Source organism: Paroedura picta, chromosome 3, assembly GCF_049243985.1.
Source record: "Paroedura picta isolate Pp20150507F chromosome 3, Ppicta_v3.0, whole genome shotgun sequence".
In the NCBI taxonomy this organism is placed as follows: domain Eukaryota; kingdom Metazoa; phylum Chordata; class Lepidosauria; order Squamata; family Gekkonidae; genus Paroedura; species Paroedura picta.
Window position 1 is genome coordinate 77,545,001 of NC_135371.1, and position 25,197 is coordinate 77,570,197.

At 44.5% G+C, this 25,197-nt stretch overlaps 1 protein-coding gene across 6 annotated transcripts in view; it reads right to left on the reverse strand.

Moving 5' to 3' along the window:
• GRIA1 (glutamate ionotropic receptor AMPA type subunit 1) overlaps positions 1 to 25,197 on the reverse strand; it is a 436,679-nt gene that overhangs the window by 27,651 nt on the left and 383,831 nt on the right. For all 6 annotated transcript variants that reach the window (XR_013229187.1, XR_013229186.1, XM_077326499.1 and 3 more), the window contains 2 exons: positions 10,620 to 10,818; positions 9,156 to 9,403 (listed from right to left, as the gene is read on the reverse strand). Coding sequence is in view for 4 of the 6 variants with exons in the window: in XM_077326499.1 (XP_077182614.1) it covers positions 9,156 to 9,403; positions 10,620 to 10,818 (447 nt within the window). In the remaining 2 variants the exon portion in view is untranslated. The remainder of the gene's footprint in view (positions 1 to 9,155; positions 9,404 to 10,619; positions 10,819 to 25,197) is intronic.

Sequence of the window (25,197 nt, forward strand, 5' to 3'; positions counted from 1 at the left end):
GGCAAGCTGCTATTCCACCACTGTGCAGTGGGACCCCCACACCCCTGGTGCTGTCACTGCCATGAGGCATGGGGGAACCTACCAGCCCGAGTTGTGTGTGTGCATACAAAACTCTGGGGTGGACTGCATGTGCCAGAGGATTTCATCCCTGGTGCATACGTAGGAATCGGTCATCTGGGTAGTGTACAGTTCACCCACTGCCCCGCCCGATGCTCTGCTGGGCCTGCTGGAGGCGGAGGCGGTGGCCGCCTGGACAAATTATTAATTTGGGGGGACATTAATGTCCATGCGGATTTGTCGGCTCCAGGACTTGGCATGGACCTGCTGTCGGCCATGGTGACACTGGGGTTTTCACAGTTTGTTGCTGGCACCACCCTGAATCTGATCTTTGGTGCTGGTGTTGAGATTGATCTGGTGGCTAACAATGTTGTTCCATGGTCTGACCACCATACCCTGAAGGCTCGCGTATGGATGCCACCCCTCCCCTGGTTGGGTGACAGATGCATTTTAGTCCGCCCATGGAGAATTATGGAATCCAAAGGATTCCTGAATGCTCTGTGGGACCCGATGCCCTCCTGTGTCTCGCTGGAGGCCTTGGTGGAGGACTGGCAGTCCCGCTTGTTGGCTGCCATTGACAAGATAGCTCCTGAGCGCCCTCTCCGCCCTCACCTCAAGCAGGCCCTGTGGTTTACTGAGGAGCTTCAGGAGAGGAAGAGGGAGGTGAGACGGCTAGAGCGAGTGTGGCGGAAGACTCGCAACAAAACTACAAGAACATCTCATCACATGCTTATGAGGGTGTATGAGATGGCAGTGAAAGCGGCAAAGTGTGACTACTTTGCCACGGAAATTGCGTCCACTAGCTCTCACCCAGCCCAATTATTTAGGGTAGTTGGGACCCTTACTGCCCTCGAGGGAGGGCATTAAAATAGTAGTCAATTGGAACTTGGATGTAAGGCTTTTGCGAGCTATTTTGCGGATAAGATCTTGTCGCTCCGCTGTGACCTTACTGCCACAGTTGATACAGTTTGTGAACTAGAACCTCTGTGGCCGTTACGGGGGGTTAGGTTTGATGGCTTCAGGTGGCTCTCTTTATCTGTAGTGGACAAATTGCTAGGGTTAGTGAGAGCAAACACTTGTTCACTTGATCCCTGTCGGTTGTGGTTGCCTAAGACCAGCGACCCACGGATAGGTGTTCCCCTGAGGGAGATTATAAACCTCTCCCTTACATTGGGATAATTCGCTCAGCGGCTCAGGGAGGCAGTGGTTCGCCCTCTTCTGAAAAAAACATTGTTGGATCCGTGGGACCTCGCATCTTGCTTTCCTGGGCAAGGTAGTTGAGAGGGCCACTGCGGACCAGATCCTAGCATTTTTGGAGGAAAATTCGGCCCTTGATCCATACCAGTCTGGCTTCCATCCTGGCCATGGGGTGGAGACCGTGCTGGTCGCCCTGACAGATGATCTCCGGTGCCAGCTGGACCGGGGCATGTCAGCCATTCTCGTGCTATTAGACCTGTCAGCTGCATTTGATGTGGTTGACCACGAGCTTTTGGTTCACCGCCTTGCTAATACTGGGATTGGGGGTGGCTCTTAAGTGGCTAACCTCCTTTCTAGAGAACAGGTCACAGAGGGTCGCTGTAGGGGAGGAGTTATCCGATTCCTTTGCACTCCCATGTGGGGTGCCACAGGGTGCGGTGCCTCCCCCTCTGGCCCAACTGGTACAGAGTTATGGGCTTGGATGTCACCAGTACGCCAATGATACCCAGCTCTATCTCTTGATGGATGGTCGGCCAGATCTCCCCCCAGAAAGATTCACCAGCTGTTTGGAAGCAGTGGCTGGATGGATCAGGAGGAGCCGCCTGAAACTCAAACTCCTATAGCTAGTCTGAAGGGAGCAGGAACAGGAAGTGTGTTTTCCCTGTCTGGATGGTGTGCAATTGTCATCTGTGCCCCAAGCCAGGAATTTGGGAGTGATTCTGGATGCCTCACTTTCCATGGAGGCCCAGTGCCCTAAGGTAGCCCGGACGACATTTCTCCATCTATGCCAAGCTCGGCAACTAGCGCCCTACCTGCCCCCGGAACACCTGGCCACTGTGATCCATACAACAATCACTTCTAGATTAGACTTCTGTAACTAGCTCTACATGGGCCTATTCTTGTCCCTAACCCAGAAGTTACAGCTGGTACAGAGTGCAGCTGCACAGATCCTCACTAAATCATCTTGGAGGTCCCATTTTCAGCCTCTGCTGAAGCAGCTGCACTGGTTGCCAGTTTGTTTCTGGATTAGGTTCAAGGTTTTGGTATTAACCTTCAAGGCTATATGCGACTTGGGTCCTGCATACTTGAGGGGCCGCCTATCTCCTTATGCCCCCCCCCCCGCAGGGCACTTCGCTCTGCGGGTAAGAATTTGCTGATGATCCCAGGACCTTTTCAGTCCTGGCTCTTACCTGGTGGAATGAGCTCCCTGAAGAGCTGCAGGCCCTGTCGGAGCTCTCTGAGTTCCACAGGACCTGCAAAACAGAGCTCTTCCACCAGGCGTTTGTCTGAGGCCAGGTGGTGGCCCAGGGGCTGAGATCGGGTCCCTCTCCCTGGAGGGGGGGGAACAGTATTAAACTGGCCTGGTTCCCCAGATTGTTCCACCCTATGTCCAGTTATCCAACTGCTCCGTTCTGCTAATCCAGTAGGCCTGTATGGGAATAATTTTTTCTTAATTGCCATCATTGTGACTGAGTCATTGTTATGGGGTTTTAATGGGGAATTTTAATGGTTTTTAATGTTCTGTATTTGTATTGAAATATTGTGAACCACCGCGAGCCGGTTTCTGAGAGCGGTGGTCATACAAATCGAATAAATAATAATAATAAAATAATACACAGGACATGGTGGGGCATACTGCTCTGCCACAGGAAACCGCTGGCAGCATGGCACGGCCGCCATCATACATATAATAATAGGAGTTATGAGCTGAAATTATTAGGTGAAATCCATGCTGATGCAACAGTGACTTCTACATCTTAAAGCAGGATATATCCTCATTTGTGCAGTCCTCTTTTAACAACCAAGATCATGTAGTAATCAGTGATCTGAAAAAATATTTCAGTTCCTGAGTGGGTATATGGTATTATAAAACCCAAGACATCCTACTTTGTTCTTCTCCTATAAATACAGATCAGTTTGCTACACTCAGACACAGTTTGTTCTACATGGGTCTCCTTCCCCCACGGAGGAAATGAAATCTGAAGCAATTGGTTTTCCCTTGTAACTTATTTGGCACTTTGCAGTGACAGTCACAGAATCCTTGATGAAAAATAGATGCGGCTGCTACTTATTTCCCCTGAAGCATGTTAGTTTTGTTGAATCTTTGGCCTATTATGCACAGCCGCTGAAACGGTGGCATGGAGAACGAGGAGGAGGAAAAAGCGAAGCAAACCACTTACACACGGGACAGAACGCAACGGCGGCAAAACCCAGAGTAACCGATTATGCACACGGCTGCTCCGGAGCCGCTTTTGGTTGCGCCCTGGTCCCGGGAAGCTCCACTTTCTTCCGCATCTCGCTAACGCGGCTTTTTCGGTGGCATACATTGACTCTGCACCCGGTTGCCGTCTGCAGCGTGCATAGTTGGTGATTTTAGCCACCGCCATTCCACCTTGAATGCGGACTTTCCCCTCTGTGCATAATGGGCCTTTGACAAGGAACATTTTTATTCGTTTAAATAACTGGAATAATTGACATACAAGTTTATAGAGCCTCTTGGGGCTTTGTTTAAAGGTTACCCACTTTAAGAAGGAAAGCCAATTACAAAATACACAACCTGTCAGGTTTGGAGAGCTTATTTTGTATCAGTGATATTTTCCCAAATAGGCTTAGTATTGTAGTATCAACAGGAGGGTACTTTGGATCTCACAGCTCATAGAGGAGTACTATTTACTACCACATAATTACTGTAACTATAATCATTATTTTTTATTTACATGTAAATGATAATTGATTAGCCAAAGTCCAGAGGGAGAAAATTGAAAACTCATAGCTTTTCTTTCTGCAGTGCTTCCAAGAGTCATCATGGACAGATTCTGTATGACCCTGATCCAAACGAAATATCATAACAAAATGAACAATCACACAGCTTCCTGTTGAAGAAGTAAGCCTCAGTAGGAGCTAAAAGAGATGGCCAGAGTGAACTTAACTTTGGAAGCCATAATGCTTGCATCTGTATTTTTGCCATGACATTCACAGCACAAGACTTGTATTTTTAACTGTGTGAAAGAGGAACAAGTGCAGATGCTTCCCTCTTTTGTCCTGTGTTATCAGTTTACCTTTGCACAATATAATGTAAGTATAGGGCAAAAGCAGAAAAATTACACTGACAGAAGCAGCAGCAGATGCTTTGCTTCATTTAATGGCACAATATGTTTTGCTAAGAATGAGTTGTTTACTTAAGGGTATATAAGATGGCCATATGCTTTGTCCAGAAAGACCCTCCTTCAATATTCAGATGGTTGGGGGCTCTCCGTGTGTTTGCTAATAAACTTTTTTTCCCCTTTGCATTTCACTAAGCTGCTTCTGTGTCAATTTGTTGTCGACTCCCAGTTGCTGAAATGTGTTCTACTGGGAAGCCGAATTTCCCCAACACTGTTATTTTGAATCAACAGTAATAAAAGAATTGGACTATATTTATTTATATCCCGCCTTTCTCCCCAATGGGGACCCAAAGTGGATAATTCCACCATTTTATCCTCACAACAACCGTGTGAGGCAAGGTAGATTGAGTGTGAATGGTCCAAGGTCAGCCAGTGAGCTCCCATGGCAGAATGGGGAGATTTAAACCTCGATTTTCCAGATCCTAGTCTGATACTTTAACCACTCCACCACACTGTCAGAGAATCCAAGAATAAAGCTAGGAACTGAAAATTGACTACCAGTTTCAGGATGATTATGGGAGTTCCATGGCCAAAACTGAAAAGCATGGGTAAATCCTGGCTCAAGTGAGACAAACCATCATCACATTGTGCTATTTGCAACTGAAGCTAGGGGACTCTTTTTGTGGCAGCCATAACTACCTAACTAAAAAAAGAAAGCTACATGTTTGAAAACTGGCCGCTAATCCCGGAATTAGTGGAAGTTATAGTGTCAAAAATGAGGGGAAGTAGAACACCCTGAGCTAGGCTATCTTCATAACAGACAACATGTAATAAGAGAGCTTTTAAGCAACCTGTTGCAAATCTTTAATACTTAAATTCCCAACCCACCATGGAAGGTTGCTGGATGACAGACACAAGGCAGTTGCGAGGATAAAATGGAGGACAGGAGAACAATTCAGCTTTGGGTCCCCATTGAGGAGAAGAAATGGTATTTGTTACAAATCTAATTTGTGCTATAGCAAAGTAGACTTTACAAACAAGATGGTTAGCCAAGAGTGGCAGGAAATAAATTGAATTAATAAATAATTAAAATAAGTAACAATTTTAAAAGCTATTAGAATTTATGCCAGCAATCCAATGTCTGAAATTAAGGAAAAGAGAATGAAAAGTTGTTTCATCTTGCTGCAGCATCATAATTTAGGGATGCCAGACTCCAGGTAGGACCTGGGGATTCTACAGAATTACAGCTTATCTTCAGAGAACAGAGAAGATGGATGCTTTGGAGGGTGGGCTCTATAGCATTGTGTCCATGTTCTTCCTAGGTCCCACCCCCAAATCTCCAGGAGTTTTGCAACCTGGATCTGGCACTAACCCCCCTCCCCTTCCCCTGCTGCTGCCTAGGGGGGACCTGGCAACCTCAACTATTACATCACAAGATGTGGCAAGGAAAGGAAGACAGACATACTACACTGTGATAGAAAATAACCTTGGTTAGCAAGCTGCAGGTTGATAGAGTAGCAGCCATCAGCCAGGGTTGCTTGTCTTGTTGTATTGCTGGATTAGTTGATGGGTTTTGTATAATTTGTTGGGCAAGTTTCCTTCAGTCTTGGAGAAAGAGAAGTCCAGCTGATACTGGGATGGTTTTTACTGTGCTCAGGTTCCCATTATAATATTTTGAAAGATGTTTGGCAAGATGCATTGTGACTTCAAATTTTGTCCCCATCCCACAGCTCCCCCCCCCCCCCCCCCCGTCAGCAACCCTGGGTAGGTTCTGTCAGATAAAACCACTGTTTTTTAGATATCAGATGGCAAGCTTCATATTGCATCGCAAAACACATTTTTCTAGCTTTGTTTTCATGATTAAAGACATTTGTTTTAAATGACATATATAGTCAATTTCTCATCATGGAATTTTAAGCAACTTACGATTTGCATCTGTACATGACAGAATAATTTAAACAGTAACTTTATAAGTACACAATAAAAACAGTCCCATATTTTTTAGAGATAGGATTGTTTTGGCAATAGCAGTTTTTTTTTTGGATCTGGAAATGGAGACTATGGGCTTGGATTCTGTGCAAAAGGCAAAGGAACTTCTACAACAACTCGAAGAAGAAATGGAGGAGAATCCACAACAAGATTTACGAGTGCTGCAAAAAGCAAAGGAACTAGATGATATGGACTTGGAGAAGGATTGAATGGTCAAAAGAGAGAGTAGAATAGGTGGGAATGTTAAAATGTACCATGTTAACTAGAAAATAACTATAGTATTTGTAATTAGTTGGACATCTATAGACTTTCTGTGTTATTTGAACAAAAATGAAATGATTTATGGGTCTAAGAACTAGGGGGTAGAATAATGAAGTACAAGGGGGAAAGGTAGCTTTAAAATTTTTTATGTACTAACAGTATAAATGATATCAGTTTGATTTATAATTGTCATATATAAAACCAAAAGTCTCTTTATTTCTGTCTTTTCTCTTTTTTTCTTTCTTTGCTTCTTAACTTTACTTCTATTTTAAAATTTCTAATAAAGTATAATTGGGAAAAAAAGAAAGCAGAAAAGGTGTTGGAGTTGTAAATTCTAGAGCTATTTTATCTTTGCATTCTATAGCTTTTTTTAAAAGCCATTCTAAATCTTATGTGTGAAAATGGCTATACTCTGGATGGCGACAACCAGGAGTATGTGGAACCGCTACTGTGGTGGGAATTGTACATTTATTATTATATTCTTGGCAGCAGGTTTCTTTGTACTATTGTCTGTTGTTGGCTGGATTATTTGTCAGTTCACAAATGTGATTTTCTGGGATGGCAGAGTAGAGTTTTGGGAGCAAGTGTTTTTAGTTAAATACATTTACCAGTCTAGTCTCAAGAATAACGTATCATCCAAGCTAGCTAAATAAAATACAAACTCTTCCATTATTTTGTTAATTAGGAATAGTTTCCTGTTGCAACCATAACTTTGGCCTTTGTTATGCTTGCTTCTACAAAAGACATAACTGGTACCAGACTCATCTGTTGTTGTTTTTTCTGAAGCCTAAACTGAGCATATATGAAATGCTGTATAAGAAAGTATAATCTCTATAGGGGATGAGAATGATGGCAGAGTAGAAGCAACTATGACATCATTATCCTGGCTTTAGTAAGAGCTATTTCCTCATAGTTGTTTTCATTTTGACACTAAGTTGGCCATCTTAAAACTCACTAACTTGCAAGTCAAGCACAGAAGTGAGAATTCAGGACATCAGAGTGAGTTATTTTCCACAGAACAATTAGGTATTGTGGGGGGGGGGGGGCAGCGGCATCCATTTCCAATGAAACCAGCAATAAAACTCCAAAGGCCTATCACTTTTTAAAAATCACTTATATAAACAAGCTGCTTAATCTAATCCCTTTGACTTCAATGGCCCAACATCTGCTGACTTGGATGAAAACAACAGGGTCCATCAGCTCAGTCAGCCACACAATAAAATGTGTTTACTGGGTAGGTTCATACAATGAGAAAGACACCACATGGTGATGCTAGAGCATCTAGTATTAGTTTAACAGTTAAAATGGCAACAAACAACAGAGATCATGGGACAGTAAACAGAGCACATGTTCTAAAGGAGCACCATCAGACCAAATGGAAAAAACAAAGTGTTCTTCCTTGGCTGTCTCTACTGAATCAGGAATACAATAAAGGCTAAACATCCTCCACCCCAACCCCCCCACTCCCAAGAATATTTGGAAGAACAGCATGAATGAGCTTTTGTTCTTCTCTGGCTATGTTTTAATTTTAGAAGAATTATCACATGATATAGCCAAAACAAATATGAAACTTAATTCAAAAATTAAGATAACAACATTAATAGCAGGGCTTGTTCTATGCTGAAATGATCAAACCCTTGGAACACTGCACACCTACTTCCCTTGACTATTAGAGTATTCATAAATAAATTCTTATTGCTAGATTATTGACAGCTGTAGAAGAAACAGGATATGCATAATTATGTGCAATGTGCTTCCTGTGTAAGATGAATGCTTATACATGTAACAATCACCCCTTTTTATCTGTGCTACTTTTTGACTGCTGCACTGTGCTTATTGTAGGATCTGTGTACATATGACATTTTCTGGTGGCCAGTGTGAGAAGTTAATCATATGCCCTTCCTTCTCAGCAGTTTGGACCAGAACAGTTTAATAACCAGTTCCTGTGAGTTGCTAGGGTAACAAACTAAGAAGCTTCAACTATTTATTGCCTAGCAAGAAGGAAAACACTTCATTTTTCCATTTGTTTTTCCTGCACAGATTTGCATCTCTTATTTCAGACATTCACATGCCAAAATACTTCTACCCCCCCCTGCACACGCACGCGCGCGCGCACACACACACACACACACACACACACACACACACTTTAAAGCTTGAATTGAATCCAGGGCTATAATATACATTGCACAGCGGTCATGCACCTCCAAAAAAAAAAAGGAAGTTGTTTTAAAGTAACAAATTTTTAATCAGTAGCCAGTTTGCCACACAATCCCTGCTGTTGCACACAGTTGCAGCCATCTTAACAGAAAACAGAATACAGGAAGCAGAGCCCGTTTTATAAGTAGTCCTTGAAGAATTGGTCTTTCCTGGCCACTGTTAAGCAGCAGCCCAGCAGTTTATTGCCCAGTGCATCATTAATTTCTCCTCCCACCCCCTCCCCCAGCTTCATTATCTAAACTGCAGCCATGAAGAATGGAAGTAAGTTTATTGATGCATTGATTGCATGGGCTGCGGGGTGAGGAATAACATATCAAGTCTACCTACCTTAGTAGTGACCCTTTTGGCGTTGCAATGCCATAGCCTTTGGAATCCAAGTTACCTCCCACCTTCATGGTGTCACATGGCTTTCTCTGCTCAATGTACTCATTCATGGTAGACTCTAGTAGGTAGGCATACTTCCCTTTCGATCTCCTCACACGTTTCATCCCCTCTTCTGTTGTCGGCACGAAAACAGAGGGCTCAGCTGACTTCATGTACGTCCACATCTTCTCAAAAACCGCTATTTTAGATCTCTGTCCAGAATAGCATAAATCCACTGCTCTTAGCATGTGTTAAAACACAGAGCAGAGATTCATACACCAAGGTAGACACACATTTAGTCGGGCTGCAAGCTTACACACTGGACGGCTAAATAGAACATTTAGTATTGAGTGACATTACACTGATATTCTCTTGCAGCAATTTCTGTCATCACAGAAACCCGTTTTAGAGGGAAAAGGGGGAAACAGACTAAGAACAAAGCTACAAGAAAAGCATAATGGATGTAAAATAATATGCAGCTAGAGACATCTGTCTTTTGGCTATACAACAGGAAAACAATCCTAGCTCAGTTGTATGAAACATAATTGTAGATGAAGTTCCATGTTCAATCCCAGCCATCTCTAGTTCGTTAGAAAGAGATTATAGTGCTGGAAAAGACCTCTGCCTCTTGCAAAGCTGCTTCCATTCAGAACAAGAATGCTCCAGTGGTGTGTGTAAAGCAAATTCATAGGCTGTACATTAACGTGAACAATTGAACATCATCACTTGAACTGTAGGCCATTAAAGGAGGATAGGGGCTAGAGAAAGAATTAGACAAAACTGTAAAGGGCCTATTATGCACGGCCGCTGAAACGGTGGCATGGAGAACGAGGAGGAGGAAGAAGTGAAGCAAACCAATTATGCACGGGATGGAACACAACGGCTGCAAAACCCAGAGTATCCGATTATGCACGCAGATACTCCAGAGTCGCTTCTGGTTTCGCCCTGGTCCCAGGAAGCTCCACTTTCTTCCGCATCTCGCTAATGTGGCTTTTTCGGCGGCATACGTTGACTCTGCACCCGGTTGCCGCCTGCAGCGTGCATAATTGGTGATTTTAGCCACCGCCATTCCACCCCGAATGCAGACTTTCCACTCCGTGCATAATGGGCCAAATAGAGGACAGGAGGCCTTGCTACATAAGCTCCCTTTGAGTGTAACATCAATGTATTTACATATGGTAAGTAGTGCCACTAAATTACAGATCTAACCAAGTACTTATTAGTCTCTAAACCTGGGCTGCAAGTCACAGGGTAATTACTTTTGATGCTGCTAAGTGTAATTACTCAGTAATCTGTGGTAGTGTATAATTACTCCACATTTTTAGGGTATTTATGGTATCTGGTAGACGCTATATGCTGTATTTCCTGGGAACAAGGGCTAGTATAAGACTTGTTTTGTACATAGAATTCAGAACGTATTTTTCTTACCCTAAAAAATTCTTTAGTAGAACCAGCATCCAGAGTTCCATAACTAATTTCTGTTTGCTTGGCCAAATCTTCTGCACTCTCTATAGGAGATACCATCCTCTCCACGGTCAAGAATGCAGCCAAGTTGGCTGTGTAAGAAGAAATGATGATCAAGGTGAAAAACCACCAGACTCCACCAACAATGCGTCCAGACAGGGATCTGAAGGTGGGGGGAGGAGAGGAGGAAGGAGGGGAATTAAAAGAGAAGAAATCCTCAGAAATATGATTTTGCATAAGCCATGGGTGGAATCATTTTGGAAGACTGTATCTACAATTTGTTTGCCCTCAACCTGATATTAACAACATTAATACTATTCTTCTATCTTAGCATCATATCTCACAGTGGAATTCATATGAAATGCTTAACATATAGAGGGCCTTTTACATTTGCAATTGTTCAAAGATTGCTGCTTCATACAGATCTGCTGCTTCATATAAACAGTAGGATTGCCGGCTCTGGCTTGGGAAATACCTGGAAACTTTGGGAGTGGAGCCAGGAGGAAGTGGGGAGGGACCTCATTGCCATAGAGTCCACCTTCCAAAGTTGCCATGTTCTTCAGAGAAACTGATCTCTTTAGTCTGGGGATGACCTGTAATTCCAGGCAATCCCCAGATCCCACCTGGGGACTGGCATCCCTAGTGGACAGCAGCTCATCAGATGAATAAACTACTTCCATATGTGCACAGACCATAAAACATGGAGAGAGTCAATATGTATGAGAAGCCAATTCATATATGCACTGATTGCTTGGAACACCCATACTGATGTACTTTTCAGAAACCCTCGTCGCATTGGAAACAGAGCCAATATTACTAATACTAAAAAGGATAGTAATACAAACATTTTTCATAAATCCAAAAAGGGCATAATACAGCCTTGAGACTCATAAACTCCATATGAAAAGAGCAGGGCCTGTAAGTATGTAGCATAGCTAGGAGATACTGTCTGGCTGCCAGGCAAGAGAAATTTGTTGGTGGTTTGCCATTGCCCGCTCCCACATCATGACCGTGACGTTCACTGGAGGTCACCCTTCTAAGCTAGGGATAAGGGGGAAATACGTTGGTGCATGATTTTATTTTCCGTAATGGTTAAGCCAGGGATGTTCTCTGCAGATTTGTGCTTCTTATCCCATTGCCAATTATTCCCCGAGCCTCTCTACCACTCCTCCTTCAAATACCACAGGGCCTCCTGTTCAAATACCACAGGGCCTCCTGTTCCTAGGCTGCTCAAAGGGTTAACTTCCATTAGGTTTTCCATCTGTGGTCGACACCCTGGCAGGAGAGTCTGGGATGTGGGACAAACTCTTCAGTGTTACACCGATTTGTGATTTCACTTCTACCTCACAACTGGAAGTGTGAGGTAGCACAATGTTGTAGGATCCAAAACCATAGAGTTTTCGATGAATCCTAAATAGGCACCCTGAATCAATGATGTCACTTTGGTTCTGGTGCTGGAAGTGATGTTTATGGGTCAGCATGCTGCTGAAGAGTTCCCCCATTTTTGCCCACTGGCTTGTTCAGTGCCAGCAGGGAACAGGATGGGATCCCAGGCCCCTTTTTTCTCAGCCAAAGTGACAGTTTATTTGCCCTACAGAAGCAGCAGTTTTCACTTCTGAAAATACTGTTAGTTTAGTTGGAATATTTATGAGTATTCAATAACATCACAATATCTGGGATCACGGACAAGCAGTCAGTGTTTAACCTGTTTATATCTTGGATGATTAATTAGAAGACTTTTTTCTGATCCTAAATTAATCCCCTCCCATCTTTAAATTGTGAAGTAGACATATCCCTCTTATATTTTTGAAAGATTCTGGGTAGGAGGATTAGGGTTAAAGGGTGCATCTTGTATATAGAATATATGCCGCGGAAATTGCATCCGCTAGCTCTCGCCCAGCTCAACTATTTAGGGTTGTTAGATCTCTTACCGCCCTGGAAGATGGGCGCCAAAATAGTAGGAATTTGACCATCAGCTGTGAGGCATTTGCGAGCCATTTCGCGGATAAAGTCTTGTCGCTCCGCCACTCCCTTCCAGCTACAGTTAATACAGTTAATGAACTAGAGGCCCGTTGGCCGCCTTTGGAGGTAACGTTTGATGGCTTCAGGCGGCTCTCTTTATCCGAAGTGGATGGGTTGCTGGGGAGGATGAGGGCAACCACCTGCCCCCTTGATCCCTGTCCGTCTTGGCTCCTTAAGGGGAGGGATGGACGGATAGGTGAGCAGCTCAGGGATATTGTTAACTGCTCTCTCCAGTTGGGGGAGTTTCCTGAGGTGCTGAAGGAGGCGATGGTGTGCCCTCTCCTCAAGAAGCCATCCCTGGACCCACATGACCCTGCAAGCTACCGCCCAGTAGCGCATCTAGCGTTCCTGGGTAAGGTGGTGGAAAGGGCTGCGGCGGACCAGCTCCTAGCGTTCCTGGAAGATACTTCGGCACTCGATCCATACCAGTCTGGCTTCCGCCCTGGTCATGGGGTGGAGACTGTGTTGGTCTCCTTGTTGGATGACCTTCGTCGCCAGCTTGACCGAGGTGGCTCTGCTGTGCTAGTTCTTTTAGATCTGTCGGCCGCGTTTGACGTGGTCGATCACGAGCTGCTAGCGAGCCGCCTTGCCGGTACGGGGTTAAGGGGTACAGCGTTACGCTGGATACGCTCCTTCCTCCAAAACCGGACACAGAGGGTAGCCGTGGGAGAGGAAGTATCGGGCCCTTACCGGCTCCCTTGTGGGGTCCCACAGGGCTCGGTGCTCTCTCCTACATTATTTAACATCTTTATGCACCCTCTGGCTCAACTGGTACGGACCTATGGGCTGGGTTGCCACCAGTACGCTGATGACACCCAGCTCTTTCTCCTCATGGATGGCCACCCGGACTCCCCCCCAGATCCATTTGCCAGATGTTTGGAAGCCGTAGCTGGATGGCTCGAGCAGAGTCGCCTGAAACTCAACCCCTCCAAGACGGAGGTTCTGTGGTTGGGACGTAGGGGGGCAGATCAGGAAGCGCGCTTACCCTTTCTGGCCGGGACGCAACTTAATATCGCATCTCAGGCCAGGAATTTAGGGGTGACCATCGATGCCTCACTAACACTCGAGGCACAGGTTAAACAGGTAGCTAGCCGGGCATTTTTCCATCTTCGCCAGGCTCGGCTACTAGCGCCCTATCTGTCCTCTGAACACCTGGCCACAGTGATCCATGCGACGGTCACCTCTAGACTAGATTTCTGTAACTCGCTCTACACCGGCCTGCCTCTGGGCTTGATCCGGAAACTGCAACTCGTCCAAAATGCGGCTGCTAGAGTCCTCACAGCTACACCATGGAGGGCTCACATCCAGCCAGTTCTGAGGCAGCTGCATTGGTTACCGGTCGCCTTCCGGATCAGGTTCAAGGTTTTGGTTTTGACCTTCAAGGCCATTCGTGGTCTAGGCCCAGCATATATGAGGGACCGCCTTTTGCCCTATATCCCCCGCAGGGCTTTACGCTCTGCGGGGGCTAACCTACTGGTCGTTCCCGGCCCCAAGGAAGCCCGCCTGGCCTCGACTAGGGCCAGGGCCTTTTCGGTCCTGGCCCCAACCTGGTGGAATGAGCTCCCGGAAGAGCTGAGGGCCCTGCGGGAATTACCAGCATTCCGCAGGGCCTGTAAGACGGAGCTCTTCCGCCAGGCTTATAACTGAGGCCGGGCGGAAAGAAGATCAGCCCCCCCCTCACAAACTGGTGGTAGAGAGTGTCACCCCCCACCGTAGATGAGGATGCGGAGAGCAGATGAGTAGGCTACGCCATCGCTGTTACAATTATTGTAAATCATTGGTTTTTATTGTCATTTTATGGTTTTAGGGGACGGGTTTATGTAAGCCGCCTCGAGCCTTCGGGGGGAGGCGGGGTATAAATATAAATATTATAATAATAATAATAATAATAATAATAATAATAATAATAATAATAATAATAATAATAATAATAATAAGGCAGTTTTGTTTCAGTAGGGATTAACTAATGGATTCTACCAGCAAGGACTTCTAGAATTCTGCTGGTTCTGGTTCACAGTGATTGTTTAGGCTAAAATTTATACAGTTCCTGCTTCGGCTGAAATTATTTGTTTTGCTGTTTCTATGTATTTCATTGCATTGTTCTTGTAGATAACTACTTATTTATAGCCCATCTTTCTTGCTGAGACTCAAGGCAGATTACAAAAGTGCTATCTGACAACAGAATCATTGCAGAAGACATCAATTATAACACTTGGGGAGGGGCTGAGGTTCAGTAGTAGATCATCTGCTTTGCAAGCAGAAATAATTTCCACATTCAATCCCTGGTATCTCTAGTTAAAAGGATCCCATAAGAGGTGATTTGAAAATCCTCTCCTTGATATCCTGGAAGGCTACTTGGAGGACATTCAGGACACATTGAATAACACACCTTCAGTGTGCTTTTGCAGCTGGATTTTCCTGTGCTAAACAGGAAAATCTATTTCTAAAGCATACTAAAAGTACTTTACCTGATGTGTTGATCTTGTAAAAGAATAAGAGCTGTTTTTATACCCCACCTTTCATTGCCCAAAGAAGTCTCAAAGTGGTTTACAATCGCCTTCCCTTGCTCTCCCCACAACAGATGAGGCTGAGAGAGCTCTAACTATATCAAGGCTGTGATATAGAGAATCATAGAATCTTTTAACCGCTCCTGCAGACAGGATTAAATAAAAGAGTAAGGGCTGTTGGGGAGGAGTTAGGGCGGGCCCTATCTGGGATAAAAACTCTGAGGAGCGAATCAGGAGCCGCGAAGCGGCTCCTGATTTGCTCCTCAGAGTGCCAATCCAGCGCCAAGTGGCCAATTGGGAGGTGCGCGAATCGCACCTCCCTATTGGCCACTTGGCCCGTCTCCCGGATGCCTCGCCGAAGACTCTCCAGTATTCCCGAGCTGCCATCCTTGTTGGATGGCTGCCGGGGAGGAGGCTCGCCCCACACAGCTGAACTCCAAGAAAAATACTTTCCCTCGGCCCAGCCACTGCCCTTGCCCTACTACCGGACTCGCCACTAACCCCCCCTCCCCGCCCACCACAGGCCGCCTGCTTCGCACGCCGCGTCCGACCCAATGTCCCCGTCTGCCCCAGGCTGCACCCTTCCCACCCCGACAACGACCGTCCGTCCCCACCCGCTGCCCCCTGCCCCCTTCCCAACACGACCCCACGCCCGCGACTTACACCTCGCCGCTTCCCCGATTCGCTGTATGTCGCCGGCCTTCGCCGCCACCTCTGCGGCCAGGCCTCAAGGAACGCCTGGCTTCCGCCACGAATGGAGACTCCGCCGACGAGCCGCTCCGCAGCGCTCCGCATGCCCGGCCACCTCCGACCTCGCCTCTGACACCCGCCGCCGCCCCGACGCGCGCCCAGCCCCCTGGACTGGCCAGACCATTGGCAACGCGCAACGAAGACCGCCGCTGCTCCATGCCGCCTCTGACCTCGCTTCCTGATGCCCACAGCGCGCCCAGCCCCCTGAACTGGCCAGGCCAATGGCGACGCGCGACGAAGTCTGCTGCCGCTCTCAGAGAGCCTCCGCAAGGTCAGTGTCGCCCCCAGATACGGAAGGCTGCAGCCCCGCCGACCATGCCCGGCCGCCAAGACTCCCGCGACCCTATGTTTCCCCCAGCTAGCACCCATTTTATTTAAATATAAAATGGGCTTTTAATCTAGTCATAGAATAATAGAGTTAGAATGTACCTCATGGGCCATCTAGTCCGACCGTCTGCACTATGCAGAATACTCACAACCCTATCACGGGGAATCAAACCTGGCTTGCCAGATTAGAAGCTGCTAGTTTTAACCACTACACCATGCTGGCTTTATACTACACATAGTTAACATGTGTAAAGAGGAGCAAAGTGACAGCTGTTTAAAGAACAAAATAGTTTTATTAAATGTAACAGTTTTGTAAATAAGAGAGGAGTCCTAACTGACTGCTGTTTTGGAGGCAATCAGGGAGGAAGAAAGCTCAAAGGAGCAGGAAGTTTCGAATGAGCTAATCAGGACATAGGAGGAGACTATTTGAAAAAATTATCAAGTAGTTTCTAATCTAACTATAATAAATATGTATCTCTTCCAAAGTCCCCTATAGCAGTGGTCCCCAACCTTTTTATCACCGAGGACCACTCAACACCGGGGACCACTCACCGGGGACCACTCAACGCCTTTTACTGAGGCCCGGTGGGGGGTAGTTTACTCTTCTACTCTCAACCACTGGTCTAGCGCTCTCTGATCGCTATGGTAATGTTTAAACATCCCTTCAAAATAAGATACAGACATGCCACAACAATGAAGTGTGTTGTAAAGGGCTGGGGGGGATGAAGTAAAGGGCTGGGGTTGGGAGAAGGCGTCCTTCGGGGCCCACATCCAATTAGTCGAAGGACCACATGTGGTCCGCGGCCCACAGGTTGGAGATCGCTACCCTATAGGATATTCCTCATATGCTTTTGATTCATATATACTACAGATCTTGCATATTCCAACAAGTCATGGGAGGGTGGAACCCATCTCTCTCCCCATCCTCTGGGCCAGTTAGCCTGTTGGCAGTGGTGCCACCATTCCCACCCTGCCAAACTGGGCTCCTCCTAGTCTCATAGCCAGAATTCTTTTGCTGGGAGCAATTTGTTTTAAGGGGCAGTAGATTGAGGCTGCGTGCTCGGCTGCTGGCCCCACCTCCCTGGTGCACTACCCTACCCCAAGGGCACAAGGCTCCTCTCTCCCCTCCCCCCAAAAGGGCATGCAAATCCTGCCAGGTATCCTTGAAGCAGTTTCCACAAATATGACAGGTGTGTGAGGCACTGGGGGGGGGGTGAAAGTGACCTGGGCTGGGCATGAGTTCTTGGATGATGACCACCCCAGTTACCACTGCCTTTTCCCATGAAAAAGGTGCCTGGTAGCAGCAGCTTCTTGCCACACTTGGCAGCAGTGGCACAGCGGCAATAGCAGATCTCACCAGTAGTGGCTGTGGTGGGCACCACTACCCACTGCACTGCCTACAGACATTGGCACCTGCCTTGTACACACATCAGGACCCACAGCACCATGCCTCACCCTACCACCTAGCTGCGCAACTTCCACTGCCAATTAATACAGTCACTGCTTGCTTGCCACCACAGCAACCATAAAGGTAGTGAGTGGGTGTTAAGAGGGCAGGGCAAATTTGAGGAGCACCATCCCTGCCAGCCATCCCATGGCTATGGGACTGGCTCTTCTTATCCTTCCCTCCCACCTGTAGATCAGAGGTTGTGATGGCAGTGCTGGCAGCAGCAGGGGTGGTGGGGGAACAGTGATAGTTCTTGCTGCACAACTGCCTGCAGAGGCCTGATGGTGGGGCTGGCAGTGTAGCAGGGACTGTAGTAGGTCAGTGTAGCAGGGACTGTAGTAGGTCAAGCTTCTCATCTCCTGCATTCCTGACCTGCTGCCTGTCTGCCTGCCTGTGGAGGAGAGGCAGTCACAGCAAGGCTGATGTCAACAGTGGAGTCTCCAATGGCTCCATTTGGATTGCCCTCCTCTTCCTCCCCTCCAACAATAAGTGTATTTTATATCTGTGTATGTGTAACCCTGAGACCACTAGAGGGAGTTAGAGTTGGGGTATTCCTTATAAGGAAGAAAAGGCACAATTTCCCCAGAAGGATTGGAGGTCTGAAGCTGCAGGGAGAAGCCCTGTCCCCTCAGAAGCACTCCGTTGTATAAAAATTCCTATTAATATTTCAGGTAAGGACTCCTGCCTTCCATCTGAATGAAAAGATAGCAGAGATTTCTGTAAAGAACAGATCTTCCAAGACAGCAGAGCTGCATGTTGGTGCTTCTTCAAGGGACTGCCTGGACAGAAGTCAGAATAAAGCAGGCCTTAATTGTTAACCCCGGATTGCTGTTACATGTATGGAATATTGTTCCAAAGATGATATCTGTTGAAGCTAGGTTATAGTTATTTTTATAAATGCAGGTGTCACAAGGTGGGATCACACTGTCATAGATGTGAACCCTCTCCCTTCTTCAATAAAAAAAAGAAATTATTTTTGACTTTTAAACTGATTAGGTTACACAAGCAGACGTCTATACAGCAGATGTACATTGTATACAGTGTATATGCACAGCATAAACTGTACAGCAATTCTGTCAGAGTGTGGCCAAGAATGAAAAACAAAGCAACTGGGTTTTGCAGATCAGAAACATCAAAGGTTCAGTATCTGCTTCCATTCAAAGCCCAGCTTTGAAAGATGGAAGGGAAATCAAGCTCTATTTTCCATGTAGTCCAGGATCTGAATTCCAGAAGGGGAAGCAAGTAAGAAGCATGTTACATCTACCCACAAACCTAATTTTAGGATGCACTTCAGTGGCTTTCTTCATGGTCAATGATCAGAGTGTAAGGGAGGCCAGAAGAGCAAGCCTCACAACATAAAATATACTCTACTATAGAACAGGGCAAAACCCAATTTCCTTTTCTCCAATTAGCTCAGATGATGTGTGTTTGCAGGAAGGAAGCACTCACAAGCACAGAGGCACCTTACAAGGGCAACTGTCTGCCACTCAATAGCACCATTTCTCCTGATAAAAACCACTTCAATCTAACTGTATTTGCATGGCAAATAATTATACTCGGCTCCAGCTGCAAATTATACAGATTTTCATTCTCTCTGATACCAGGATAGTTTGATGACTTAAATTTCCTCAGCTGCAGTTCAGCAGATACCAGCTTTTAGAGTTTAGCCATACCCTTTTTAACTCTTTACTGTTGATGCCTCATGGGGCCAGTACAGCTCAGTTATAGATGGCTCATGTTACCTAATTATGCATTGCAGTCCTTACTTGGGGAGTAGCTATGGACATTTTGGCAAAGCTTTTGGTTTTTTAAAAGCTCAACGCATACCAAATTGGATGCTAACATGAAGCTGCAAATCTCTAGCAGCAGACATTATTCCCTAGAGGTAACGTTTAGACTACCTTTGATTAAATTATAATTGGCTTCATGCTGTTCAAATATTTTGCCTTGCTTAGAATTAGGGCCTGACTTGATGAGATGTTGGATATCCATGTCTGGATCTATCATTTCTATTAATAGAAATTAATAGGGCCTATTAATAACGGCAGCCAAAGAAGGGAAATTGTACTGGGTCTAGGGATGATGTTAAACCCTTTTCCCTCAAAGCTATGACCACTGTATCTAACAATAAACTGGCTGGCCTCTTTGTGGATGATATAATCTACACAAGGGGACTATTCTCAGATAAGATCTTTGCCTACTTGGGGGAATTCCTAAGTATACAGGAATATAACATATTCTGGAAATTTTTAAATAAATATTAATGAATGTTGCCATGTACTCCTTTCAGAAGAATAAAGTCCTATACTTGGTATATCCTATAGTGCAGCCTTTTCCAACCTTTTTACCATTGAGAAACCCCTGAAATATTCTTCAGGCTTTGAGAAACCCTGGAAGTGGCACAATCGTGCATAATATGGTTGGGAAGCATAGCTGTGTACACATCCAACGTGGGACATTCCCCTTTCCACCCCCTCCAGACACATTATTGGCCATTTTGGGAGGGGGAACAGGTTGACATGACCATATATGGTTATATCACCCAATACTTTTGTAAGAAATTTAAAAAAAAATTAACTCCCACATACTTGGAAAGACCATAGAATAGAATCATAGAATAAAAGTATAATAGGGTTGGAAGGCACCTCATGGGTCATCTAGTACAACCCTCTGCACTGTGCAGGACACTCACAACCCTATTGCTCATCCACTGTAACCTGCCACCCCCTTGAGACGTCACAGAATCAGCCACTCTGTCAGATGGCTATCTAGCCTCTGTTTAAAAATTTCCAAAGATGGAGAACCCACCACCTCCCAAGGAAGCCTGTTCCATTGAGAAACCGCTCTGTCAAGAACTTCTTATGGATGTTTACAGGGAATTTCTTTTGAATTAATTCCATCCCATTGGTTCTGGTCCATTCCTCTGGGGCAAGAGAGACCAACTCTGCTCCATCCTCTATATGGCACCTTTTAAAATACTTGAAGATGGTTATCAGATCCCCTCTCAGTCGTCTTCCCTCCAGGCTAAACAGATCAAGCTTCCCCAACCTTTCCTCATACATCTTGGTCTCTAAACCCCTCGCCATTTTGTTGCCCTCATCTGGACCCGCTCCAGTTTGTCTACTTCCCTCTTCAACTGGGGTGCCCAAAACTGAACACAGTACTCCAAGTGTGGCCGGACCAGAGCAGAGCAAAGTGGTACCATCACCTCCCATGATCTGGACACAATACTCCATTTGATACAGCCCAAAATCCCATTTGCCTTTTTAGTCATTGAGTCATACTGCTGACTCATGTTCAATGTATGGTCTACTAAGAGTTCTAGATCCTTTTCGCATATGCTACTGCCAAAACAAGTCTCCTCCATCTTATATTGGTGTATTTGGTTTTTCCTACCTAAATGCAGAACTTTACATCTGTTCCTATAGAACTTCATTTTATTTAGTTTAGCCCACTTCTCGAGCCTATCAAGATCATCCTGTATTGAAATATGAGAAAGAGGTGGAACGGGTTAAGCCATGTATGATTAAATGGATGCAAAACATTGAGATAAATGTGAGAATTGAACAGTGGGAAAACGTATGGTCTAAAATTCCTAAGCTTACTAAAAGCCAAATTCCCAAAGAAAATTGGTATGATATATTTTATAGGTGGCATGTGACACCAAAAGTGATTGCTAAAATGGCCAAAAGTTGTGATAACAAATGTTGAAAATCTGTAGATAAAGTTGGTTCCTTTTTTATAAGTGATTGAAATGTAAAAAAGTTTACAAATTTTGGGCTAAAGTTCATACTATTATGCAGGAAATGTGGGCTTTGAGTTTTTCCTAGGTGTAAACTGCACAGAGCTTTTATTCCAATCCCAGGCTGATTCAGTCCCTGCCCTCTACACAGAATGCGATTTCTGTTTGGATTTTGGGCGATTTAAATTTTCCTTCTGCAGCAAGAAGAATTGATCTGGAGTGACCCTACCTTTATTGTGCGATATCTTAGAGTGCATTTAATGCTCAATATTTTTCAAATCTGGATTGGGAAAGCAAGCTCCATGGTAGAGAACCTCTGATAGGTCACACCTGGTCATGTGACAAGCTTGCCTTAAAGGAGAAGCCCCTAATTTCTCTCAACTTCTGTCGTTCCTGGATTTTTTCTCTCTTTTCTGCCTTTTTTGATCCTCTCCCCCCCCCAAGAAAATAAAGAGGCTCCCTGCTTGGTTTCTCTCCCCCCTCTTCAAGAAAAGAAAGAAAGAGGCTTGCCCCCTCCCTTCTGAACTACCCTAACCATGTGCAGAGCACTTTCCTGTTTCAATGGGGGGGGAGAGGAAGACCCGAGTTCAAAGCGATATGAATTCAACAGGCTTGACAATGGAATAAACAAAATAAGTTCAGACTCTGCCCTAGAAACCTGAATCTATGTAATTAAGCATGCCACCGCAGTGCCTCCCAGCTCAAACTAGAAAAAAAAATTTTTTTAAGTGACGATGGCACCAAGGCCAGAAAATGGAAAGCCCAAGAACTGCCTTCAATAGAGGATTTACCACTGTCTCTGTTAGGTAGAATTGCAGCTATCAAAATGAACATTTTACCCAGGTTGTTATTTTTATTTCAGGTAATCCCTATAATATAATCTGAGAAACCATTTAGAGATTGGCAAAAGGAACTATCAAATTTTATTTGGCAGGGAAGGAAACCATGGATAAAGTTAATAAATTTGTTTGATAGTAAAGAAAGAGGGGGATTGAACTTGCCAAATTTAGAATTGTATTATCATGCTGCAAGTTTTGTTTGGATCGAGGACTGGTTAACGTTAAGAAATAATTATATTTTGAAGTTAGAATGTCATGATTTAAAATTTGGTTGGCATGCATACCTTTGGTTTGGGAAAGCAGGAACACACCAAATGCTTAAATATCATTGTATAAGGTGGGCACTGTTTAGAGTTTGGTCTAAATATAAGAACCAATTGTGGCCAAAAATTCCATACTGGGTTTCGCCACATGAGGCATTATATGGTAGGGGGAAATGGCACTCAAAGGAGTATCTAAAATATAAAGATCTGTTAGATTATTCTGAACAGCAAATAAAATTTAAACAGAGGGAAGATATAACAGTAGCAAGTGGTACCTGCAATTGGTTTCTATACAGACAATTATATGACAAATTTAAACCTGATAGACAGATTTATCAGTTTGAAAATTTAAAAAATTAGGCTGATCTGTATATATATGAACAAGAAGAGAAATTAATTGCAAAGATCTACAATACGTTACTAAAAAAGACGCTGAGAAGGTAGTGCTAAAAGAATCAATGATTCGCTGGGCACAAAACATAGGGCACACTATTAAGCTTGAGCAATGGGAGATGGTATGGAAAAGAGATACAAAATTTACATTAGCAACTAATATAAGGGAAAATTATTAAAAAATGCTTTATAGATGTTATTTGACTCCGGTATTACTCTCCAAAATTTATAAAAATGGTTTAACAAAATGTTGTAAATTGGTTGATGGTACTTTTTACCACCTTTGGTGGACATGTCCAGAGGCAAAAAAATTCTGTGTACAGATCCATCAATATACTCGGAAAATAACAAAGCTTGACTTGAAACTTAAAGCAGAATTATATTTATTAAATATTTTGGATCCTGAAATAGTAAAAGCAAGGAGAATACTATGGGCCATTCCGCACAAGGACCAATGTTGCCAATGGCTTTCACAAAGCGGAAACGCTATTTTAAATAGTGGAATCTTGGCGTTCCGCATACCTTCATTTGTAGTGGAATCCAGTAGCGTTCATTCGTTCCCCACAGGTTTCCGGTCTCGCAGGAATCGCTAGAAAGGAAGCAATTTTTTTCTGTGCTTGTTCCCGCCGCTGGCCATCAATGAAATGGAACAGCCAATGGGCGGTTGTTATCATGCTCCTGAAAAGCCCCTTTCCCTTTAAACACAGTTTTTTTTAAAGCACACACGTTGCAACGAATATGCGTTGATTCGTTGCAGTGGAGAGACCCATCTAGCTGGCGTGTGAGCTGGCGATTCATTGTTACCAAGCTCCCTCGAGTGGAAAAAAATATCCCCCCCCCGCACGGGCGCGATTTTTGGCCAAAGTTAAAGGGAACTGGCGAACAGGGGGCTGTGTTGTGCTTGGGGACTTAGGGGAGCTTGAAAGCACTTCTGTGGAGGGACTGTAGCCGGAGAAGCCTCACTGGGTGAATGAAGCCTCACTGGTTCGTTGCTTTCCCCGCTCCGAGGAAAAAAAATGGCGATCCCTTTGCCGGAAGTTTGGAGGAGAGAGCCAGGGGGAGGGACTTTGTTGCAACCGCTACAGGTCTTTTTTGCAAGTGTTGCAGGTTGTTGGCAAGAGTGTAGCGATTTTCTGAGGGTGAATCCACTTTTCCCGATTCACCGGAAATCGCTACAACGAAGTGATTTGGGTGCTAGTATTGCAGGAGTGTTGCAGATTGCTCACGATGTCATGCAGAACGTAGTTTTAGTGACGAAAACAAAATGTAAGACTAGTCCTTTATTAAAGTCATGTGGAATGGCTTTCTTATTTTACATGATCTCAGCAGCAAGAATAATTTATGCTCAGTACTGGAAAAATGAAAAAATACCAAGTGTAAATGAATGGTTGGATAAGGTTAAGGAGTATGCAGAATTAGATAAGTTAACAATATTAATGAGAGACCAAATGCTAGATAGTTTTATAACAAACTGGGAGCCATTTGTAAATTATCTTAAAAGTAATAAGGGAAATGAGAGTATTCCTATTGGTTATGTTGAATAAATTAGTTAAGACAAGGATGAAATGTATTCTAAAGTGAATAGTTATTAGATGTAAAAATGTATTTCATCATGTTATTATTTTTAATTAATGATATATATTGTGGATATGAATGATTAATGAAAGATTTAATTTAATTATATTTACTCAAATTTAATGATTTCTCCCCTAATGCTAGTTTTGGTTATAGGGTATAGATTCAGTTGCTTTGATATATCAAATCAAACAAGAGCCCTAAAAGGCTGACATCTAATTCTTCTCACCATCACACACACTATTTCCTCTTTCCATTCCCCCAAAGACCGCATAGCTTCATCCTTTCTCCTGATTTCTTATCTTGTTCCCAGCCACCAGTCATCCTTATCTACCTATCTTCAGATTGCCCCCTTGCATACTCTACCTCAGCCATTCTCAACTGTTTTACCATTGTGAAACCCCTGAAAATTCTTCAGGCTTTGAGAAATCCCAGAAGTGGAGCAATTGGACAGAACATGGTTGGGAAGCATAGCTGTGTACATGGCCATTCAGGGTCCATCCCCTTCCCACCCACTTCAGGCTTATCATTGGCCATAGAATGTGCGCTGACAAGACCATATAAGGTCATATCACTCAATATCACACATTTTTAAAATATATGAAAATTAATTAACTCCCACCCATTTGGGAAACCTGTACAGGGCTGTCAAAAAAAACTCCAGAGTTTCATGAAAC